The 24,709-nt window shown below is 34.1% G+C and overlaps 2 protein-coding genes across 4 annotated transcripts; both read right to left on the reverse strand.

The window, feature by feature from the left end:
• Positions 1-1,130: 1,130 nt before the first annotated feature.
• LOC141447324 (triafestin-1-like) lies at positions 1,131-18,500 on the reverse strand. The gene is made up of 6 exons (XM_074114759.1): positions 18,363-18,500; positions 10,063-10,183; positions 6,974-7,101; positions 5,263-5,336; positions 4,028-4,144; positions 1,131-2,531 (listed from the first exon to the last, which is right to left on the reverse strand). The coding sequence occupies exons 2-5, from the start codon at positions 10,150-10,152 to the stop codon at positions 4,050-4,052; spliced, it is 387 nt and encodes a 128-aa protein (XP_073970860.1). The 5' UTR covers positions 10,153-10,183; positions 18,363-18,500; the 3' UTR covers positions 1,131-2,531; positions 4,028-4,049.
• Positions 18,501-18,778: 278 nt separating this feature from the next.
• On the reverse strand, positions 18,779-24,316 carry LOC141447323 (procalin-like). Of its 3 annotated transcripts, XM_074114756.1 has the most exons (7): positions 24,293-24,316; positions 23,931-23,989; positions 23,535-23,643; positions 22,971-23,098; positions 21,571-21,641; positions 20,369-20,467; positions 18,779-18,922 (listed from the first exon to the last, which is right to left on the reverse strand). In XM_074114756.1, coding segments are annotated over exons 2-7 (549 nt in total). In that variant the 5' UTR covers positions 23,933-23,989; positions 24,293-24,316; the 3' UTR covers positions 18,779-18,782. The 3 variants fall into 3 exon arrangements, with proteins under 3 accessions (XP_073970857.1, XP_073970856.1, XP_073970858.1); XM_074114755.1 differs by lacking the exon at positions 23,931-23,989 and having other exon boundaries at positions 24,293-24,310; XM_074114757.1 differs by lacking the exon at positions 24,293-24,316 and having other exon boundaries at positions 23,931-24,269.
• Between the last annotated feature and the right edge of the window lie 393 nt (positions 24,317-24,709).

Raw genomic sequence — 24,709 nt, forward strand, 5'->3', positions numbered from 1 at the left:
CGCCCTTGGCGCACATGCATGTGCGCATATATGTACATATGTAATATATATACGTGCATGTGCATTTGCGCTATCCTTATCTCCCATCTCTTTTGCTTATTGTACTGGATACAGTTGCAAAATAAATAAACAAATTAGAATAAAAAAAATTCTTGAATTAATTGGTATCTGTACAACCAGGCAGAGCGAGCATAATTAATAAGATTGAGGCAGTTAGTAGAGTTTAAAAGGTTTCTTAAATTAGGCAAAGTTAGAGAACGAACACCGAGGTGTCGCGCTCTAAATTCTGCCAAGATAGGACAGATAGCCAAAAAATGGACAATGCCCTCTCTGCCCTTTAAATTGCATAGTGAGCACAACTCTACCTCCCTGTCAACCCAATTGATGAGTAGTTTGCATCTCATCTTAAACAGCCAAAGTAATTCTTTTAAATTTAATGCTGTAGACTGAGATGAAAAAGAAAATAGACAAGCATTAACATTAAGCTCTCTATAAAAAAGATATCTATTTGAATCTATTGGCGCTAGTAACACACACTTCCCGATGAACTATCTTTATTTTATCTGGCAGAATAGCAAACTGATTCTTCCACAATGCCACATTATTATAGGAGAAACTGAAATTAAGACTATTCTAGACGTAAATAACAAATCAGTTATATACCAGTTTCAAGGTATAGCATGAAGTATGGAGCAATTGAAGGCGGGGAATATAATTTCTTAATTAAACCACGGAATAATTTCTCCAATACCTCATACTGCTCAAACCCCCAAACCTGGACTGCCTAACAAGCGATAGATTTGAAGACAGTATTAAAAAGTTGGAACTTATGGGAAAAGGGAATCATACTCTGAGTAACAAGAACTGTATTAAGGGCCGTTTTAGCCATACAGACTCCCTCCTTAATATTCGTTTGGAAGGAAAGGCGAGATGTCAAAGTAACCCCCAAATATTTATAAGAATTAACAAGATCTATCGGCATATCCTCAAATCTTTCCCAGGAAGAAAGCCTACCTCCTCTTCTAAAAACAACAATCTTAGATTTCGAATTTTTCAGAATTTAATTTAGATGTTCTTTGTTAGTTTAGTTAAGAAGAAGAAGAATCTATTTTGGAGAAGGAGCTTTAGAAGTGACCTGAACTTTAGATTAAGAGTTGCTGAACTTCATAAAATAATTCTCAAAAACAATATTGACTATGTATTTCCAAACATAGATTTAATAAATACATTTTAACAATAGTAATTACCAATTCCTTAGACGAGAATGCATTTTTTATTTATTTTTCTTGGTCCCTGAACACTTGTGAAAATATAGGAAAATTAATTTATTCACAATATTCAAATTTTCTGAAAATTGAAACAATTGCAATATCTGTATCTACGTAATAATCTGATCTTTATTTACTTTAATTATGCAAAATGCTATCTACAGTGCAAAAATAACCATATTTTTTAATGCAATCAAGGATACGTTTTTTTTCACATCACAAATATTGAAAGATATTTACTGCGAAATAAAATCTCCTTAACAAAAATTTACACGTTAAAAAGTTAAGTATAAGGGCAGGGCCGGATTTTCCTATAGGCTAACTAGGCTTCAGCCTAGAGCCTCAAGTTCAAGAGAAAAAGGAAGAACAGAAATAAAAACGTTCCACCAATCGCCTTACCTCAAGGAAAGGGCAGTTGTTGGAAAGTAAATTTTGTGTAAGATAAGAAATTTCCTGTATGAATAATAGGCACACTACGTTAACAATCTCTGCTGAGCTTCAAAGAGGTCTATGGTGAAGGTAAGAGAAATCTCAGCATCCAAATGTACCCCATAACTTAGTTGAATCCCTGGGCGCTTCTCTATCTAAAAAAAGAAGTACAAGCGTACCACCGAATCAAATTTCACAGAACAAAAGCGATCACAATTATTGCTACCACAAATGATAAAAGAGCCCACCGATTTAGTGTGCCGATGAATTAAGCTAATATCTGATCATTGTAATTACATTTTTCCCTGAGTACGAACTGAACGTTCAAAGAACCTACTCAACATAGATTACAGCTGAGAGAGACTTTTCAACATCGGAGTTTTGAAATGAGTGTTTTCATCCCTTGAACTGAGTTAGAAGTAGTAATGTAGGTGTAAGTATTAAGTGGTGAGATTGGGTGTGTGTGCTATTTATGCACTTATTACTTCATTAAAATAATTATGAATATAATCGTGCAATCTTAAAGTATCCTATAAATCAATTCAAACCTGAGGTATGCAGCCTAACCTGGCCAAAATAATTTTGGCTTGCTATGCAATAGAAGAAGTATTCAAGGGTTACCAAAAGACTGAAGACAAATAGTTACAAGTAAGCAGAATCATGAATGTTTCGCATCAGATCGTCAAAATGATGATTTATTTAAAAGATTGTCTTTTATATTTTCGGTAGTTAGTTACTCTTCACAACTAAAACTTGTCCTGGAAAGGAGATTTTCAAATTCCAAACTTTGAGAAATTTCGCCATTCTCTTCTCGATTTAATACCAGAAAAGTATCTGAAAAAAAGCAAGGATGTTTGAGCTACAAAAATAGATTTTCATTAAAATATTAGGAGTTTAATTATTTAGTTAGCACATAAATTGTTTCTTACAAATATTAGTGAACTCATTTTTGAGCATTAAAAATAAACCTGTTCTTAAATCTCTCTCTGGGTAGGTGTTTCAATTGCCGGAATTTGGAATTTTATAGATTTTTTTAATTGCTCAGTTATTGATGAAATTTGTAATATTTTTTTTCGCAGCATTCGTCTTTAAAGAACAAACCATTAGAGGACAAACCCTTAGAGGACAACTGAATGTGCATTTTGTTTTCTTTAGAAAGGGGAAGAAGGATTGTTGCCAATTTTAATCATAATTTTTTCATTTGTTTTAATTCCAAGCTTTCGACATCTTCAGTCAGTTTGGTCTTCTGCAGGGCTTTAAATCATATTGCGGAGGTGTTAACCACAAATTTTAAGTAAAAGAAATTACAAATGGTTATCAGTATGAGACAAATAATAGATGTAAACTATTTTTTTAATCACTAAAGATGACCTAGTCCCTAGGTCGAAAGCTTGGCATTAATACAAATAACAAATTATGACAATTAAAATTATTGGCTGAAAAAATGTTTGGCCTTAATCTTTCTTTCCCTTGGACTAATGAATCAGCCTAAAAAAATAAGTAAAACAATTATTTAGCAAGGTATTTATAGAAAAAGGGTAATATGTGGAACTCTCTATTAGCATAAATTGAATAATTTGTACAACCATCATTTAGATGTATCCTAATATATGTATATTTTTCTTACGGGAATACTACAACTAATTATATAGTACTTGTTGTTTAAATAAGTGAATTGATCTGTATTCTATGATCTTGCATATTTATTACAACAGTATATCATAAAAATGATTGATTTTTAGAAAATAAATACTTTTCAAGTGCAGTAGCGAATTAGAAAATATTTTTTAACTCGAATGGTAGCAGAGGTTGTTTCACTATGCCCAATATGTTTTTGTGTTTTTTTTTACGATGTGTATTGTTTATTTTTATTTACCAATTAAAAAGGTTGTTTTATCTATCCACATTAAGAGTAAGAGATCAATGTAAAAGAAGGGATTGAGTACAAATATTAGGGTTTGCGATTAACTTACATTAGCGATTGGTGCCATCTGAAAGATAAAGACTAAATTTGTACTTAACTACACAATAAAATAGTATGATGGAATTTAGAATGTTAAGTAGAGCTAGCTATAAGACATAGCTTAAGATGGTTGTTTCTCTTCCATCATATATGTAAAATTTCTATATGAATTTCGATACGCTAAATTCTTGTACCTTTTTCATATTAAAAACATAATCTTTAGTATCTTTTTGCTTAGAGAGCGATTTTAAATGAGCTTTTAATCTGTAATGTTCTAGTCATTGTGCATTCTTTGTTTAAAAGAACAAATTGGTAGTGAAATGCAATTTATATCATAACTTAAAGAATACAATAAAAATATTGTTACCTATATATTTTTCCCCTTCCCTTTAGACAACCTTGAGACATCTATAAAGTAAAGCAGAATTTCCATCTGTTTCAATTATTGTCTTTTGGTCTTCGTATTCTAATACAGTTTTTTCGTCTGAAATTAAAAACTATTGATTATCTTTGTAAAGGTCCACAAGGTCGTTGTGACTCCGGGTAACATTATGTGATTTCGGAGGCTAGGCGGCAAGTCAACCCTTACTTCCTAGTAGTGTGGACTGGTAACGCGGCACTTTCATTTTTGAATCATTGGAGTGTCTCATGAGAACTCATTTTCTCCATTCGAAGGTAATTGAGTCAGGACAGCTTGGTGAGGATGCCCTGGGACCCGATAGGTGTCGGGGGACCAGGGAGAACTGGGCCGTGGCAAAAGACTGCATTACCTTCAATAAGGTGGTCTGGGCTGTAAACTATTTACACACAATAAGTCTTGTGGATGCGGTGCCGTGGGGCGTAGGTTCCGTCCCATCTATTATCTTATCTTATCTTTGTAAATGTACTCGAATTTTTTTTCGTAAATACTGCAAGAAATTAGTTGCAAGATATAGTTTTCAGAACGATTTTTTTTTTTTTTTAACCAAGGGCTATAAGTCCTACTTCGTTTAAAAATTTGTGGTTCAACTATTACCTTATATAATAATCAATATGCATACAAGCAAGGTAAGTCTGTGGAGACAGCACTGCATAATCTCTTTTTATTTATTTAAGGTGCGTAAACATCTGACGTCAGCTTTATCAGTACACTGCCACCCTTCGAAAACAGTGTTCTCTCGTTCACAGACAACAATAGCGAAGCTATAGGAAGTGAAAATCTATGGGGCCAGTAGCTAGATTCGAACCCAGAATATATGCATTGGAATCCTGTATATGCTAACCTCTAAGCGAATCCCTTCCCTACTGCGTAATCTTGTTGCAGTATAAAACCAGTATATAGTATGACAACAGAGAACCCGGTTGGAATATTAAATGGGTATTTGTTAGAGTTATGAGAGAGAAATTATCCAGTCAGGCTTGAAAGAAAAGAGTACAAATCATTCACTGATGATGAGTAATTCCTTTTTGAATACTGGAATTGCTACTCAAATCTGAGGTCCTTACGATCAGAAAATTCTGATTCTTCTGCATTACGCTCTTAGTGCCGAACAAAACGAAAAGCCTTGTTATTGTTATTTTATTCTAGAAATACCATTAGGGACGTACTGGTTGTTTACTTACCTTTTTTTACATCGCAATTAAAGATATGTGGAGCTTGGCTATTTCCATTCTTTTCAGTGCAGAAGACTTGAAGCCTATAAAAACAAAGAATTTAAGTGCAGTTAGCACTAACCAAATTTTATTTGTGTTTGTAAATATCAGAACAGGAATAAATATTCACAGCCCTTATCTGTAATTCAATTGAAGCCTGCGTTATGAAGTTTTAATCTCTTATCATAACAATATTGTCTACTAGGAAACACTATTGCACATAATGCACTTATCGTTACTGAGAACTTAACTGACCATGTAATCCGCTTGTAGCTAACCTAAGTGAAGTTTAACCCTTCATTGAACCTATCGATTTCAAATGAGACGAGAGAATCAGTATAATAGTCAATATTATACTATACAATCCGTTAACGAAAAATATGAGAGGACAAATCATTTCTCAGCTTATAATCAAAGTGATCTTCAAACCAAAGAGAGAAGGAGTTTCAATTTTTCTTTTTTACCCATCACTGAGATAATTCTTATTAATCAAATTTAATACATCCAACGTTAACGAATAAAATCTATAATAAACTTGACTTGCTTATTCGGTCAAGCAGCACAAATAGTGCTAAATTTATCACCTCTTCGAGGGTGTAGAATTTTTTTAAATAAATTTAAATAAATGTTTTAAATGAATGATAATTATATTTGGAGACCCTTAGATTTTCTCTTCCTAGGAGCTTCTTACAGCTCACTGTCCGGTGATGGACAGTGTTGTCTATAACGAGAGAACACTATCCGGAGGCCGGCAGTGCAGTGAAAAAAGCTCGGGGCACCAATAACCTTAGATGTTGAGGCGCCTTAAATAAAATAAAAATATAAATTAAAAAAATTATATTTGAAGCAAGCTTTCTTGTATGAGCGTAGAGGACGATAATCATCTGGTGCCAGATCATAATGGGATGTCTTTTTTTAAAGAATGGACAAGACAGTCAATCGAGCCTCACCGAAAAAAAAAAATAGCGAAGAAATCATCCATAAAAATCCCACCGTTTTACAATGTATTAGAAGAATATTATAAAAGGAAGACAGTGAAGAAGAACATTACACTGAAAGAAATTAGGTCGTTGGTGCAAAGTAATAGAACCAGAAGGCAATGGATTGGCCATACTCTTGTCAACGAGAGGTTCCTTCTTATTCGAAGAAAGCATTGTATACTAAGCATTTAAGCAGAGGTAGTCAGGTATTTAAAATTTGGGTGAAGGAACGAAGTTCTTTTGAGCTAGTTTCCAAGGAATGCATTTATTATTTTTGGATTAAGCTGTACAACATTTTTTATTTAAAAAGAATTAACATCAAAAGTCATCGCTCTCGAAGCTTTTTTCAGTGGAATTCCGGCCTTCGGACAGTGTTTTCTTTTTAAATACAGTAGAAATTGTAGTTATTACTAGAAGTAATTGTTGCCAGTAGAAGTACGAGTATATTACCAAATTTTATTAAAGTGCATTTATTTTTCATAACGCATTTTTACGAATAAAAGAGGGCTCGGAATAATGGTATTCTTTTCTTTCTTTATTTGTCTAAAGAGAATACATACTTACGGCAAGGAGGCAAGCTCGAGCAGAAACTAATCGCTAAGATTTTGGCTAAGATTAAAGTGTAGAATAATGGTATTGCTCCTTATAATTTTCGGATTAAAAATATAAATCACTCATGTTAGACTAACTGAAATAGTTACCCTTCTCTGATAGATCCATATTGAAATTCTATTTTGCCACCTGAATTTACTGAAGTTGTAAATTTTCGACACAGAATTGCCTCAGTTTCATCCTTAGCATGAGTCACAAACCAATCTCCACTGAAAAACTATTAAATTTAAAAATTAGTACCGTCAAATTAGAAAATGCTTAGTGAATTGAATTTCTATTTGTAAGAGGGTTCGAACTTATATCGAACTTTAAAACTGAAGTTTTTTAAGTTTGGCTGGGATACATGTCAGAAAAAAAAAATGCATTGATACAGTTGGCATTCATGTATAATTATAATAATGTAGGATCTAATCTGTGAATAAAAAAGAATATCAGTGTTCATAATGCACATTATTAGACAGTGACAGACAGCAGCTGATTAGAAGAAAGATGACCTTATGTACAAAATGAGAGAGTCAGCTTCTTCGCTCTCTATCGAACGCAATCGCGGTTTTCCCCTTTTTTCGTTTTTCCAGCTTCCCAAATAACTTTCCCTACGTGACCAAAATTTGTTTAATGTATGAAAACAGATTCCCCATTTATTTTAAGAAGTTGTTAGGGATATACTGTAACGTATCTTCTAATAAAAAATACTTATAAATTAAATGGGTTTATCAATAGAGGGTATTAATATCTGGACGGAACAGGATCCTTCTCTATTATTACAACACGGAGGAAAATTGATTAATAAAAACAGGGATTTTTTTTTTGCCCCCAGTGGGACATTAACAGGATCATCCTTTGACCGATTTATATTAAATTAAAACAATCTTTATATTACAAAATCAAGTTCAGCGGTACCTTACGTTAGTTAAGTCCTTCGACAGAATAAAAATGGTAAGCCTGCTGAGAGTTTTGCCTTCTAAAGAAATAAGAATTTTTTTTAAAAAAAAAACTGCTTCTGAATGGAACACTGATCAACGATGTTCATAGTGAGGTTTAATACATATGGTGAGTCTGCTATGAGTAAAACAAGGATTTACGAGTGGTATAAGCGTTTCCAAGATGGCCGTGAAAACGTTGAAGATGACGAACGACCTGGACGTCCAAGCACATCAACAACTGATGAAAACGTGAAAAAAGTGAAAGAAATGGTTATGAACGATCGCCGAATCACAATCAGAGAAGTCGCTGATGATGTTGCCATATCAATTGGCTCATGCCATGAAATTTTTTCGGATGTTTTGGGTATGAAACGTGTGGCAGCAAAATTTGTTCCAAAATTGTTGAATTTCGAACAAAAACAGCGGAGAATGGAAGTTGCTCAAGAGTCACTCAATGAAGTCGACAACGATGCGGATCTACTGAAACGTGTTATAACAGGTGACGAAACATGGGTTTACGGATATGATGTCGAAACTAAGGCTCAATCGTCCCAGTGGAGGCATTCTGGATCGCCAAGACCGAAAAAGGCTCGACAAGTGCGGTCGAATGTGAAGGTTATGCTCACTGTGTTCTTCGATTTTAATGGCATAGTGCATCATGAATTCTTGCCACAAGGTCAAACAATCAATAAGGAGTACTACCTACAAGTTCAACGCCGTTTGCGTGAAGCAATCCGAAAAAAACGCCCGGATTTGTGGCAAAACAATTCATGGATTTCGCACCACGATAATGCACCTGCTCACACTTCATTGCTTGTTCGTGAATTTTTGGCCAAAAACAAAACTTTAACGATGCCCCAGCCTCCATATTCGCCAGACATGGCTCCATGTGACTTTTTTCTATTTCCAAACATAAAGAGAACATTAAAAGGCCGTCGTTTTACAAGCATAGATGACATTAAAAGCGAATCGCTGAAAGAGCTGAAAGCTATCACAAAGATCGAGTTTCAGAAGTGTTTCGAGGATTGGAAAAAGCGCTGGCACAAGTGTATTGTATGCGAAGGGGACTACTTTGAAGGCGACAATATTAATGTAGATGAATAAATAAATATTTTTTTCAAAAAACGAAAATTCCCGTTACTTTTTGAACACACCTCGTATAATGCAAGATAGTAATATTTTTTAATCCTTGATAATGTAATTAATATACTAATTTAATTTAAAGAGTTAAATAGTTACATCAATTCTAAAAAAAGTAAAGTGTTTTTTTACTTTCTACTAAATTTATTGAGCACTCCATGTTACTAAGTATTGATTTGTCAACAAAATTCCTGTACGTCCACTAATATTCCGCCATGTAGTAAATAAAAAAGATTACACTTTTAATGTTTCTGGTACCGAGCTATAGGCAATCTCCGAATATGCTACTTGTGAGTTATCACCTCAACTTTGTTTAAATTGTAGCACATAAAGGCTTAAAATTTAAAGATAGCCAAATTTTTAGATTTAATAATCGCTTACCAGTAGTCACGTAGTCCGCTACCTTGAGCATTACCTTGACAGAAGACATACATGGAACCAACCCTCAAACTCGACTTAAGAGAAAAGAACTCAACTGACGCTTCCGACAACTGAAAAGACTACTCGACAACAGATCAAAACTCAATCTGGACAAAAAAAGACATATATGTAAGTATATTAAAGCCAGTCTGGGTTTATGGCATCAAACTGTAGAGGTTCAACCAAACGCTCAAATCTGCAAAGGATCTAGTCCTTGCAATCTAAAATTTTCGCTCTATAGTTTGACGCTTCCTTTCTACGTCACCAATCAAACCATTCACACTTGACTTGAACCATTTCCTTTCGTGCAACACAAGTTGCTGAAAACACGATACAGAAAATTCCATCTTAACATACAAACACATCACAACCCCACTGGTATAACATCTGTCTTCAAGAACATTTCCAGACAACACTTCCTAGATGTCTTAAAAGACAGTGTGGCCTCACGATCTCCTCTCTGATGAAGAGAGTCAGTAGAATGTAGAATGTTATTGGAGTGTTACCGCTGGGTAACTTCTCCACTCTGATATATGCGATATCTTGCTTATTGTTACCCTTGTTGCTTATAACGCAAAATGCGTTGATTGTAACTAAATAAATTATTTTTAAAAAAAACATCGCTAAACTCATTAATTGGTGAAGACCTTTTTTTTAAAAAAATATTATTATTTTTGAAAGATTTATGGAGGTACCTGTTGCCTATTAAAGTCTTTTTTTTCTGGTACGCTTTGACATTTATCAAGGTAATTAGGTCCCTGACGTCGCTGAGCAATCGTACTCATCACCAGTCCCAAAAATATCACTGCTCCAAATCTGAAAAAATAATGTATAAATGAAAGCAGAAAAGGTTCTCTCAGACCATCTTTCAGTTTGGTCTGTTTCTAAGTCCCAATCCATGTCATTAAATAACGATCAATGGAAACATTTTGATAAGAAATAAAAGGATGCTACTTACTATAGAGGCTTTACAAACTTCCTTAATTACTACAACTATTTATTACATTTTGTCATTATTCTAATAGTTTTTCAAGTGCATTATTTTCTCGGAGAAAAAATGGATGGCCATACTTCTGAATAAGGGGTGAAGTGGATCGCCCGCTCTTGGTGACCCCCTGCATAATCTAATCGGTCAACAGTGAATACCAACCTGAACGGGTCAGGCAATCAGACCGTCTCAGGAAGTAGGAGTTTAACAAAATTTTGAAGGTGCTCAGGGCAAGTGTAGAGACCTAAAGGAGGCAATACCTCCGTGACACTAGGGGACTATGAGACAATCCCCCACACCTCTGAAACCAATCAGATTACAAGAAACAGAAAAAGAAAAACCGGAGTCTCTTTTGTAGCAGCCACTTGGCGAGGGAATAGAACGATAAAATATGGAACTTAGAACGTGAGGGGTATATCGGATAAGGAGGTGAAGACCTCTACACCGCAAGGTGTACTAAGTAAGTACTTCTGAATGAATTAGTTCATAATATTCAGAAGAAAATCAAGCGTGCATATAGGTATTTTGCAGATGAGCGTTTCTGTTATTCTGCACCCATTGAAATGGGTGGAAATGGAAATGTACCCTTCCAGATGGGACGAATAGGACGCCAGAATAGATTCAAAGAAACATTTTTTAGTAGAAAGATTATTAAATATAAAACATAGCCCTTTAGAGAAAAACTTTTCAGCTGTTAGAAGAGTTAAGTTCGATTCGTAAATAAGAAAAACGCGAAAAATAAGAAACGAAATAAGAAAATTCACAATTACAGTCATTCCATTTTTGTTAAATTCGGAATTTTAGCAACATATTTAATGCTCGAATTATATTAGGTACGTTTCTCGACCATAAATTCCACTAAAAAAATGCTAGAATATGTTTTTGAAAATGACAATTAGCCCAAACATCATCAATATGATATTTGGAATAAATCAGTTCATAGATAACCCAAAAATGCCAATGATAACTGATTTAATAAAATCTTTGCTACTCACTTCTCCATGGCAAAATGCCAGATTTACTGATAATTCACTCGTTAGGACCAGGTAATTTATACTAGTCACTCCCACAACGCTCTAAAATTGTTCGGTGTGCACATCTGCCAATCTTGATGCAACCACCATCATGAATGATGGTTTCCACTTTATAAAGATTTTTTACGGTTAGATATCCCAGATACTTTTATGCATGGTAACAATAATTTTTTTTTTTGTATTACATGAAAAATCGCTGAGAATACTGAGATTCATGACTCGGTTCAGAGGTAATCTGGACATTAGGTAGTAATAATAATAATAATAAACTTTATTGAAATTAATTGACAAACTTTAGAATGAAAAAAAAAAGCGGATACGGCTTGGCAATCCGTCAGCCGGAAGTTAGGTGCTTTTTTTTATAATTAAGTAAAAATAAAACAAAAAGAGACTCAATAGAAATGAGAATAGCACAAAACCAAAATCATCATTAATAAGGAAAAAGAACACTATAATTTTGGAAATACAATAAAGGAAAATTGCCTCCATAGAGTACTAATAAACATTCATTGGAAAAGTAAAGAGAAAATTAAAAATAAAGCCACAAAAACAGAAATGAAATTAATTTACATCTAGATCTTCATAATCTGATAATTAAATTCTTGAATTGCGCGGACTAAATCGGCGCTAGCCACGCGATCATGTCAACACATAACGCTAATCTCCAAGGATGGTTGCTGTGTAAGCATGCCAATCTGGCGAACTAACTGCTCCCATCACTAGATGGTTGTCGTTCACTCCAATCACGCCTCTTGGCGCACATGCATGTGCGCAAGATGTGTATATATATATATACGTGCATGTGCATTTGCGCCATCCCTTATCTCCCATCACTTTTGCTTATTGTACTGGTCCAGTACTACTGGATACAGTTGCAAAATAAATATAATTAAAAAAAAAAAATTCTCGAATTAATTGGTATCTATACAACCAGGCAGAGAGAGCATGATTAATAAGATTTAGACAGTTAGTAGAGTTTAGAAGCTCTCTTAAATTAGGCAAACTTAATGAACGAACACTGAGGAGTCGCGCTCTACAATTCTGCCAAGATAGGACAGATAGCAACAAAATGAACAATGTCCTCTCTGGCCTTTAAATTGCATAGTGAGCACAACTCTCCCTACCTGTCAACCCAAGGGGTACGATTCTAATAGAGCAGTTCGCATCTCATCTTAAACAGCCAACGTAATTCTTTTAAATTTAATGCTGTACACTGAATTGAGAAAGAAAATAGACAAGCATTAACATTAAGCCCTCTATAAAAGAGGTGTCTATTAGAATCTTTGGCGCTTGTAACACACACTTCCCGATGAACTATCTTTATTTTATCCGACAGAATAGCAAACTGATTCTCCCATAATGTCAGATTATTATAGGAGAAACTGAAATTAAGACTATTTAAGACGTAAAAAACAAATCAGCACCATTTTCAAGATACAGCATGAAGTTTGGAGTAATTGAAGGCAGGGAATATAATTTCTTAATAAAAAAAACGCAGTAATTTCTCCAATAACTCTTACTGCTCAAACTCCCAAACCTAAGCAGCATAACAAGCGATAGATCTGAAGACAGTATTAAAAATTTGGAACTTATGGGTCAAGAGAATCATACTCTGTGCAACAAGGACTGACCAGACTGTATTAAGAGCCATTTCAGCCATACAGACTCTCTCCTTAATACGCGTTTCAAAGGAAAGGCGAGGTGTCAAAGTGACTCCCAAGTATTTATAAGAATTAACAAGATCTATCGGCATATCCTCAAATCTCCAACTTCCCTGGAAGAAAGCCTTCCTCATCTTCTGGAAAAAAACATCTTAGATTTCGAATTTTTCAGAATTTAATTTAGATGTTCTTTGTTAGTTTAGTTTAGAAGAAGAAGAATCTATTTTGGAGAAGGAGCTTTAGAAGTGGTCTGAACTTTAGATTAAGACTTGCTGAACTTCATAAAATAATCCTCAAAAACAATATTGACTATGTATTTCCAAACATAGATTTAATAAATACATTTTAACAATAGTAATTACAAATTCCTTAGACGAGAATGCATTTTTTATTTATTTTCTTGGCCCCCGAACACTTGTGAAAATATAGGAAAATTAATTTATTCACAATATTAAAATTCTCTGAAAATTGAAACAATTGCAATATCTGTATCTACGTAATAATCTGATTTTTATTTACTTTAATTATGCAAAATGCGATCTACAGTGTAAAAATAACCATATTTTTCAATACAATCAAGGATGCTTTTTTATTTCACATCACAAATATTGAAAGATATTTACTGTGAAATAAAATCTCCTTAACAAAAATTTACATTCTAAAAAGTTAAGTATAAGGGTTGATTAAACGCCAAAAGGTACACAAATCAGCAAATACCCAACATTTCATTAATACTTCTAGTATCATAATTTTTAGAATGTATTAGTTGTCACAGACCCTTTTATCACCCATAAATATTTTTCCGTTAGAATAATAAGAGATGTATCTCATCATCATAGTTAGTATTAAAAAGGCACATCATTTTAACTCTATTCCAAATTATTCTTGCGATTGATCTTTATTCTGAATAATTATCACATTCACTCGCGTATTAAAAAGAAAAAAATGGAAAGTTGTAGTTGGTCTATTTCTGCCTTGCTTTGAATAACATTTTTAACAAAATTTCAGTCTTGAATTCGTCTTACGTGAGCACAGATTACGTAGTTAATAACAAATAAATAATACTTGTAATTATAATTCATTCATTTTCAAACTTTAATTTAATGTAGCCCTTTAATTGAGTACTTTTTGTAAAGAAGTTTTATAACCAACTAAAAATATGCATACCTATTTTATATTACATATATTTAACATTGCGGGGAGAGCACCTAGATTAACAATGTAATTGAAGAAAACTACATTAACATTTAAAATTAACAAACTAGATTAATTATTAATTACATATTATTATTAATGCTCTACTACTGCATAAAGTAAATTACCAATCAGTTTAATTGAACAATGAACTTAAACCGACGATTTTTACTTTCTTCTGCTGCGCAAAACTTCCACTTAATTCAGATGTCACAAACAAAAACAAAATAAAATCGGTATGTACTTTGATATATGCATTTTTGTTTAAACCTGTGCATGAATTGTTTAATACCTCCTGTTATAATCTAAATTAAATGGGTGCTACTCATTACTGAACAAATATTGTCTGCATGAAAATGGCCTGCATAAGGACCTATGACATCTAATAAATTCTAGAAAATAAGATACTAGAAGTATGAATGAAATGTTGGGTACTTGCTGATTTGTGTACCTTTTGGCGTTTAATCAATCCTTATACTTAACATTTTAAACTGTAAGTTTTTGTTAAGGAGATTTTGGTACCTTTTGGGTAGATTTTTCTTATTGTTCGTTGGTTGGAACCAATTTATACATTTAATGATTTTTTTAAATATATGGGTATCGGGAATAATTATTTGGAAGATTTAGGAAGAAAAAAAAAAAAACTGACCCAAGTTATGGGGGATTGGTAACAAGTTGGTGGGAAGAAGATGGAGAGTGGAGAAAAGATGTGGAATAAGTGATGAATAATTACAACCCATTAAGAGGGATAATGGAAAGAAAATAGCAATTACCACTACCTTCCAATAAAAGAAAAAATATAAATTTTGATAACAAGACTTCCTCTTAAAGGATGTAAGAGAAAACAAGCTGTGATCACAATAACTTCTACAGAGAGGAAAGAAAAATGATTTGCTGTTACAGTTCTTCTCCTTAAACGGGCAAAGAGAATTTAAACTGCAAATACGGCATAGTTGCAAAGACTTCCCCTTAGTAGGTGTAAGAGCAGGATGACACATAAATGTCCCTCATTCTAAATTCTTCTTCTTGCCTAATTTGATCAAAGACTGGCGAAGATTTACAGAGTTATTATTAATAATAATTATTATTATTAAATAAAGGAGCTTTATTTACGAGGGGCAAACTCCACTCTTAAGTATATACCTTCGAGACCCCAAAAAGCCGTTTCAAATCAAATTCATTCATTAAAATCAGTCTGTAGGTCGATAATTTGAACGATTGAAGTACTTCCTCTTAGTAAGTGTAAGAGCGTGATGGCACTTTAGAGTCACGTAGGGAAGCTTTAACCGCTAAATTTTAGTAAAATCTGACTAAGCGTTGCAGAAAGATTAGTTTTAGAGAAAGCCAGACCTGCGTGGGGCAAACTCCTCTACTAAAGGTACGTTGAAAGATGCGTTGAGACCTTTAAAAACGCAAAACTACATCACTTTTTGAACCGAATAACATTTCATTGAAGAAAATAGGTTCACGAAACGATAATTTAATATGATTGCAAAACATCCCCTAAGTATTTACTGCGAAATTGAATACAGTTAAGCATAATTCTCCTTAGCTACGTCGAAAATGACTAAGTAGCCATTATGATTATTTAGGTATTATAAGTGCCACGAAATTTCTACTCAAACTATGTACAATAGTTAAACACTATTTAAAATTAAAATGCGTTCTAACGTTTAACTCATGACTCAAAAAGGTATAAATACTTTTTTTGGCAACTCAATAGTAATGAAAATGTGTATTAAATGTAAAAAATATTTTTATAAAATGAAGCCTGTAACGATAAAATACTGTTTGTAAGCCCGCAAGGCACTGAAAAACCTCAGAAATTAAGCTTAATTATACACGATTATATGTACCTACACCTATATAATTTTTTTTTTTTTTTTTATCTATTTGTAATTTACAATCTGTATACATTGTATACAATCAGTAAATGAGAAGAGTATGATGAACTGGTGCGGGAGGAGAGCAAGAGAAGAGAAGCTACCCAGCGGTAGCGCTCTCTTTAGTAGAGAGGAGAATGTGAGGAGGAGAATACGAGGTGGAGAGAGGAGAGATAAGAGAATATTGATTTAGGACCTCAGCCTATAAGGAAGTCGCGGGGTCACTGGCGATTCAGTCGGCGAGGAGTGTTAGGGATATCAGAGGAGGCGAGAGACAGTACAAGAGGATTAGAGCTAGTCGAAAGAGTAGTATGGAATTTTTGGTATTTAGTCTTGGCGAGTTGGTCTATGAAGGGAAGGTTGAGGTCGTTGTGAAGAGTGAGGTTAGTCACGTAGAAAGGAGCGTCAGCCATCTGTCGGAGGAGTTTTGACTGAAATGTTTGTACTGTCCGAATGTTTGTAGGTTTTGCTGAACCCCACAGCTTTAGTCCGTAAGTTCACATAGGTTTGAGAATTGTGTTGTATATTAAGCGTTTGAGTTCAATGGGTAATTCGGGAGCGTCGTCCAATTAGTCTGTAGAGCAGTTTCGCACGTTTTGTCATTGCTTTTTTCTTTTAATTCTAGTGTGTGGGTTCCACGTGAGTCGTTTGTCTATGTAGAGCCCAAGGTAGCGCACCAGATTTGTACAAGGAAGAGGATTGCTGTTGAAGAGGATTGCAGGTGGACAGGAGCCCCGCCGGAGGGTAAACGTGGCATGCTGACATTTCTGTGGGTTCATTTTAATACACCTACATACGAGGGTCGTTTGAAAAGTCCGTGCAAAAATAAAAACTACTTAATTTTTTGGGGTAAACCTTTTTTATTTTTCAACATAGTCTCCTTTTAGGCTTATACACTTCGTCCAACGCTGCTCTAGTTTGTTGATCCCTTCCGAATAATAGGATTTGTCCAAGTCTGAAAAATAGCCAATCGTTTCTGCAATCACCTCCTCGTTTGAATAAAATCTTTTTCCCGCCAGCCATTTCTTCATATTGGGGAACAAATAGTAGTCCGAGGGAGCCAAGTCTGGAGAATAGGGGGGATGTGAAACGAGTTGGAACCCTATTTCCATTAATTTTGCGACCACAACTGCTGAGGTGTGAGCTGGTGCGTTGTCGTGATGGAAAAAGACTTTTTTGTGGGCCACTCGAGGGCGTTTTTCTTGCAGCTCGGTTTTCAAACGGTCCAATAACGATGAATAATATGCACCTGTAATAGTTTTACTCTTTTCCAGATAGTCGATGAGGATTATTCCTTGCGAATCCCAAAAGACAGTCGCCATAATCTTTCCGGCCGAAGGAACGGTCTTCGCCTTTTTTGGCGCAGATTCCCCCTTGGTAACCCATTGTTTAGATTGTTCTTTGGTCTCAGGAGTGTAGTGATGTATCCATGTTTCATCCACAGTGACGAAACGACGCTTAAAGTCCTGCGGATTCTTCTGGAACAGCTGCAAACCGTCCTTGCTACACTTCACACGATTTCGTTTTTGGTCAAGCGTGAGCAATCGCGGCACCCATCTTGCGGATAGCTTAGTCATGTCCAAATGTTGATGCAAAATATTATGTACCCGTTCATTCGAGATGCCCACAGCACTAGCAATCTCACGCACCTTCACTCTTCTGTCATCCATCACCATATCATGGATTTTATCAATGATTTCTGGAGTAGTAACCTCAACAGGGCGCCCAGAACGTTCAGCGTCACTTGTGCCCATATGGCCACTCCGAAAATTTTGAAACCACTTATAAACTGTTCTAATCGAAGGTGCAGAGTCACCATAATGTTTATCAAGCTTCTCTTTAGTCTCCTGAGGCGTTTTGCCTTTCATAAAGTAGTGTTTAATCAACACACGAAATTCTTTTTCGTCCATTTTTTGAAAATCACTCGACTTCCTCGATTCAAACGAATGCCAAACACAAAGAAATAGACCGATCTGGCTGAAACTTGGTGTGTGTTCTTCCAAGAGATGCTACTAACTAAACATAACCTCGATACGCGCAAGTGGTGCTATCTCTCTGACTTTGCACGGACTTTTCAAACGACCCTCGTATATAATTCAAAGATTTTATCACTAGTTGAATTGATCTTAATAGAAATAAACCATCAATTGGAAAAACAGAGCTCAGATTTCTGCATTTCAGTGAAGGCTGCAAATCTGAACTTGGCCAGTATTTGCATAAAATTTAATTACTCACCGAGCGACCGCCTCTTCTAATCTCCTCGCCGCCACTAAACTCGTCAGAGAGGCGTGTTGTCTCAGCCTTCAATTTCCCAACAACAAATATCATTACTGCATCAATATTAACAACAGCAGCAATAACTGTCAAAAAACGTACACCTCTAATCTTAGTCACAACAGGGTATGGAGATGCCTAGCCTCTTCTTTCTGGTGATTTACTCGCTTCCATGGTATATTTACTGAAAAATTGGAACTGCCACACGCAAAAATCCAATAAGAATAAACAAAAATATATAAAACTGTTGAACAAATGAAGCATTTTAATAGTTGAACATAAAATAAAAGTAATAAAAATATAATTTATTATAATTATTATTAAAGTAAGACTCAGTTGTAATTAGAAGTCTTTTATTTGAGATTCAATAGTCGCTCATTATTATTTAGTAGTTATTGTACAATCTGTACTTTTCCTAGCAGTTAAAATGTTTGTATTCGTTCCTAGGGCACTAATTGCCGGTTTTGCGGCTTCAGGAATATCAGCCTTCTCGTTATGGCGGTTAAAAATTAAAACGTCATCTGAAACAAATTTTAAAAGAAAACTTGCCATTAGTGTACAGCAATTTGAATCTAACAAAATATTAGGTGCTAAGTAATAAGTTGTCTTGTAAATTAGGATGGGCCAGTTACTTGATATTTCGATAAAATATCTTTTTTAGTGCAGTAGTAGATACTCGTATTATCTGTTGTTACACGCATTTATTGCTACGAAGCATATTAGCGTGATCTGCAGAGATAAACAAATTTTCAATTCTGTCTAATATTAGATTTTCTTTCAGAGAAAATGTTTATTTTCTTCGAAGGTGTACTTAAGAAAAATTAACTAATTGGGATTTCATTTCACTAGCGATTCTTAATTCGCTCAAGAATTGAATCCTAACTTTTGACTTGTAGCGAAATTAACTCATAAAATACAAATAACTATTAAGAAGGTATAACTTTCAACTCGTGATCTCATCTACCTCCCCAAGCAATCTTTTCTTCTTATTTGAACACTCTTTTGGAGCAATTGGGGAGGGAATTTTGTGAATGGCAATCTCTTAGGTAGAAGGTAATCTCCCTTACTAATAGGTAATAAGGCAATATTGCTGAGTACTGATAAAGAAGTTTGTAAGATTGTCAGTCAGGTATGAAAATTCCTCTAATATACACATTATTATAGAGGCACTGCATTAAATTACTTTTATAGAAAAACAAAGTTAAAAAAAAGAAGAAAAATAGCTAAATAATAAATGGTAAGGGAGAAGTTCAAAATGGGAAAGAGAATACCGCCCATTGAGGATGACTCAATGAAAAAGCACACTCAAATAATGAAGTTTTCCTTCAAAAACATCAAGTGTACTTGACAGGTTTCAATCCTTGCTTGATTAACGTTTCTTAATTAATCCTGATCAAAAGGAAGAAGAAAAATTTAGTTGTACCGTCTTTCTAAAATTTTTATAGCTAACATTCACAGTCAATTTTATTTCTACCTATTTTTGCGATGATTTTATCACTTAATAATTTTAGTTTAGCCAAGTCATTATAATTATATTATTTATAATTAAAAATAAGCGCCAATGTAACCAAGCGGTTAGAGGCGAGACCTGTAAAGCTAATATGTATTGTGGTACTGGGTTCGAATTCCTTTGGTCTAGGCCTTGGATTTTATTTAATGGTTAATAAAAGAAATTTATAGTAAAATATGTTTGCTAGTCGCCTCCGTCCATGACACCTAATTGATAGCGGGACGTAAAGCCTCGCCTGAAAAAATAGACAATTACTTTACTTTCTTTTTACTTTTTTTAATTAGAAATTGTTAATTTTTTGATCAACCATTGTCACCACTGATTCCAGTGTCTTGTAGTGTCTCTGTCTATAAATAAAATTTCTTTATTAGAGGAAGGCAGAAATTCATTCATTCATTTAAAATCATTGAAAAAGAAATTCATTTAAAAACATGGCAAACAGTTGAAATGACATTACCTATAGGTGTTGGTTGAAGGTTGGAACATTTATAAATAACAGCATAGTTACTATAGTCTGTATCAACAACTTTTATTAGTGCTTTGAATGTCTTCTCAGCTGAAACAGAAGTTAGAATTGTTAGGAATGTCACATTTTAAGGACCTATTTAGTTCACTTCTGTTTAATAAAGATTAAAATAAAGGAGAAATAAAATTCAAAATGGAAAGTAAAAATGGAGTTTAGGTAGAAGAGGAATTCATGATTTATAAGTCGGGTGCAATTTCTTATATTTTTCCTCTTCAACTACTTTAGTACATACGTAGAACTAATGAAAACTCGGTGTCATCAATTTGAAAGAAATACTTACCTTACAAAAAGCAAGCGAAAGTAAAAATTAAATGCTCCTCAAAAATAATCCACGTGGAGGCCAAACACTAATTATCACTGGATCCAGGTGTCCCAATGAGTTTAATTTCAGCAAGTTACGGGATCTACTAACTAGACTAGGTTCTTAGTAGTCACGTTACTTTGGTGCAATTGAGTCCTTAACCAGTCAATAAATTGTGCTGTGGTGAGTTGAATCAAACTACGCGCCATTTTGTAAAGGAATGCGTTGTTTACTCTATCCGAGATCATCGCGTCTGTAAAGTAAGCGAATTCATTTGGTTTTCACAGAATAGTAGGAAACCTATCATTAGTATTTGGTAACTATCAAGCATCTTTTGGCGGGGAGGTTACTATCTGATGCAGTAGTATCTACCCTTTTTGGCGGTGAGGGTTGGAAGATGAAAAATGGACCATGTTTGCATGCGCTCCTTCCCAGCGAGAGCCGTTATTTGTGCAATCCATAATCATTCTCTCTCTTTCTCTTAGGTTAATAGCATGTAATGAGTTCTGGACTCATTGACCTTTGTACCCTCTTTATACTCTAGTCAAAACATTCTGGTCATCATGATTCTACGCGGGGCAACTAGAACAATTCGTTTCTAGCTAGAAAGTTCGTTGTGGCTCCTTATCAGACAATTCGAAAACTTGATGTTCCTCTTTTCTCATTAGATGGCGTCTCGTCAACATCGTTGCAGTAAATTAACATTTCTCTTCCGACAACGATAGATACCTAGTTAGTTGGACGTAAAGCTCGCCCAAAAAAGTAAGCATTACTTCCTTTTACTCTCTGTGAAGGGCTTTATTAGTTTACTATAACATTAGTATTTACTTACATTGGCAGTCATACGGAAAAGGTTGAGATGCAGAATCCTTTTTTCTTTGGCATTTAATTTTATAAGTTGAACTACAAAACAAAGCAATAATCTGCTATTAAATGCACACAATAATTAACAATCATAAATCAACTTAAATTCTAGATTACTCCTCCCTAGGATCCCCTCAAATATTTATTTTTAGGTGTCATTTTGGGAATATCTGATAATAATTTCATGATTATTATCAAATAAAATCTCGTATTTTTTTATATTTAAATACTTAAAAATTTCAATCCCCTTTATTGCTTTATCTTTTTTTTTTTTTTTTTTTTTATTTGAGAGGGAGCAGCTAGACAAGAAAAATAATATCAGAAATAGCAAACTACACTATCTCATTGCCCTAATCTTTTCTTACAGTCTCTCGCCTCTCCTTATATTCCTGACGATGTCCAATGCCGACTGAAGCGCCAGTGACCGTGGCATCTCCTCCGGGAAAGATCACAAGGCATCACGACGAGAACACTGGATTATCCGCTCCTACAGGTAGTTTTTCTTCTCCCGCAATTCACTTTTAACAGATTCCTCTGAACATTTATTGTGTTCATTATTACAAAGATTGTAAATTTCTCAAAAAAAAAATAAAAAATAATTGAAAGAGAATGTTCCGTTTTACTTCGGCTTTAGAATTCTTATTTTAACTTCTGACAATTCGATTTACTAATCTGTACTACCCTTAGAAACTTTGATACCATAAGATTTATGAAGAGTGTGGCTATTTCTACTGTAATGGAATGAAATATTATTGTTATATAACCAAATGCATTGCGGCCTAAAAAATTTGTTGATGCCCCCTAAACTGTCAAAATTTGTGCACAAAATAAGAGGGTATTGTACAATGTGTATGTATGAGAAGTGGAAGAGAAGACGAGCTAAATTCTGCGTTTGTTTCGATAAATTCAAAATCATTGACTCGTCAGCTACCTCTTCAGAGCCTATGGGGATTGTGTAAGCGTATGTTGTCTGTGTTGTTGGTTTGGTATAGCGGCATGCTTGCTAAGATCCCCCTTTCGTAGGAGCTGATAATCCAGTACTCGCAGATACTCTCAGGAACTTAATTTATTAGTCATCAAACGGTTTCTTGATGCACTAATTTTGAAAATGGTGTATAATATTTTCAGATTCATTCTGCTTTTCGCCGAACGCTAATCAGCATGTTGAAAATTAAACAAGGAAATTATAATTTTCAATTCCTCTGTCACTTTTCCGCTGAGTTCATTTAAAAATACTTCCTTTGACTGTTAAAGCCTAAAAATTGCAATAAGTTCCTTAAAAAGCTATTAACTATTTTATTTGTAAACACATAGTAATCAAAATCTTCACGCAAAAAAAAAATTAAATATCAAAATTATTGTAATTACCCCTTATTTTGATATCCAAAATCAATGTCTATAGTGCCATCTGATTTTGAAGTCATTTTGTATTGATCACATACACTTGCAATAAATCCTTTTCTTGAATGAGTCACATACCAAAGTCCAGTGAAAAACTAAAAAGAAAAAATTCTTTAATAAGAGTATATAATGCCTACAAAAAGCTTGCGTTTTTATAATACAATGCTGTCAGCAGGAAGGGTATAAAGTAATCGAAGGTTCAAAGTTACCACAAGTAATAAAACCAAACCTTTCCCTGTTTCTGTTGTATTCAAGTGCGTTTTGGTGAAAGTCTTTCGCTCTTATTTGTTATGTGTTACTAAGCTAGAACTTAAAGTGTGAATTAATTAGAATCCTCTTTTCTAAATGTTTTCTGGTTCTGAACAAGAGAGGAATCTCTAAATATATTAGCTATGAATTCATCAACTGTTAGTTCACCATAAAAATGATATCCACTTTAGTAAGACTGATTCTCCATAATCATTGCTAAATCAGTGATTAGAATAAAAGTTATTATTTGATTTCGTTGACTACATTTAATATTATGTTTACCTTATCTTTAACAAGACCGGTCTTTTCAGTCACCTCCTGGCAACCTTTTGGAGCAGTGCCCTGCACACGTAAAACGGTCAGAATGCCAACAAATGTTACTGCAATTATCCTGCAACAAAGGTACATATTTATGGTAACATTTGTAATTGTTGCATCACTACACCACCATCACCTTGCGTGATGCGGTTGCCTCTATAGCCCACGATATTTGGCCCATTTAATTATTTTCCTTCTACTGTATAGATTACATGGTATGTTATGAGATGTTATAAACAAAATTATTAATATGGAGTGGGAGAAAATATTACACCAATTTAGTGCGCTAATGATCACAGATTTTGACGTAACTCAAGATAAAGAAACAAATAACATAAGGTGAAAAGAAAATTTACTTACATCCACCCAATAACATACAATAATTCCAAAGAAAAGTTAAGCCACTAAGATGTCTAATTCTGAAATCAAAATATATTTGCAATGTAAATAAAAAAAAACTTGAAGCATGAAGACCAAGATCAGCATTACATCGACCAAATATCCGAGAACTTGGATGTTCCATCGCCAACAACTCTACCACTTCGACATTTTATTGGTTGCATGGCGAAATGAAATTGGCTATTAATAAGCTTCATCTCCTAAAAATCTCCAGATATCCACATCATTTCCAAAGTATCACGAGAAGAGATAGGTGGTTAGAATGTTTTAGAGAATAATGAATATTACGAGTAATAAACTCAAATAAAAACTTCATTACTCACATATTCATGGAGGTGAGGTGGAATTTGCTTATACTAAATTTTATGTAGAACCAAGGCAATTTATACTACATCTCCCACTATTCCAATATTCCATATTAGTGTTTGTATTGCCATCGCTTCGAGTTCAATAAAAATAAATAAATAAATAAGTGATTTAAAAGTTTAATGAATGAATGATAAAAGTTTAATTTTAATTCGAGACTGCACTGAATTCATCAAAATCCATGAATGGTTTTTGTGAAAACGTTAATCAAAACTTGAACTGTTTTAAAGGGGGTTTTAGTTCATGGAAAAACTTGGACATCTCACATATGAGTTCCTTTCTACTTAGTTACTTGTATTATCATTAGATTAGTATTTTAAATAAAACCAATATAAAAGGCGGCCATCACCTGGGTTTTGGGATCTTTTTGATCT

Source organism: Rhodnius prolixus, unplaced genomic scaffold (genome assembly GCF_049639745.1).
Source record: "Rhodnius prolixus isolate KJV_2025 unplaced genomic scaffold, Rpr scaffold_7, whole genome shotgun sequence".
NCBI lineage: Eukaryota > Metazoa > Arthropoda > Insecta > Hemiptera > Reduviidae > Rhodnius > Rhodnius prolixus.

Bases quoted from the DNA above. Each gene is read 5' to 3' on its own strand.
- LOC141447324 (XM_074114759.1), bottom strand. From the start codon at position 10,152: ATGAGTACGATTGCTCAGCGACGTCAGGGACCTAATTACCTTGATAAA. The intron at 7,102-10,062 runs GTACCTCCATAA...TAAATTTAATAG, and splicing joins AAGACTTTAATAGGCAACAG to TTTTTCAGTGGAGATTGGTT. The intron at 4,145-5,262 runs GTAAGTAAACAA...TTTTAATTTCAG, and splicing joins TAATTGCGATGTAAAAAAAG to ACGAAAAAACTGTATTAGAA.
- LOC141447323 (XM_074114755.1), bottom strand. The intron at 21,642-22,970 runs GTAATTACAATA...TTTGTTTTGTAG, and splicing joins TTTGGATATCAAAATAAGGG to TTCAACTTATAAAATTAAAT. The intron at 20,468-21,570 runs GTAAGTAAATAC...CTTCTGTTTCAG, and splicing joins TTTTCCGTATGACTGCCAAT to CTGAGAAGACATTCAAAGCA.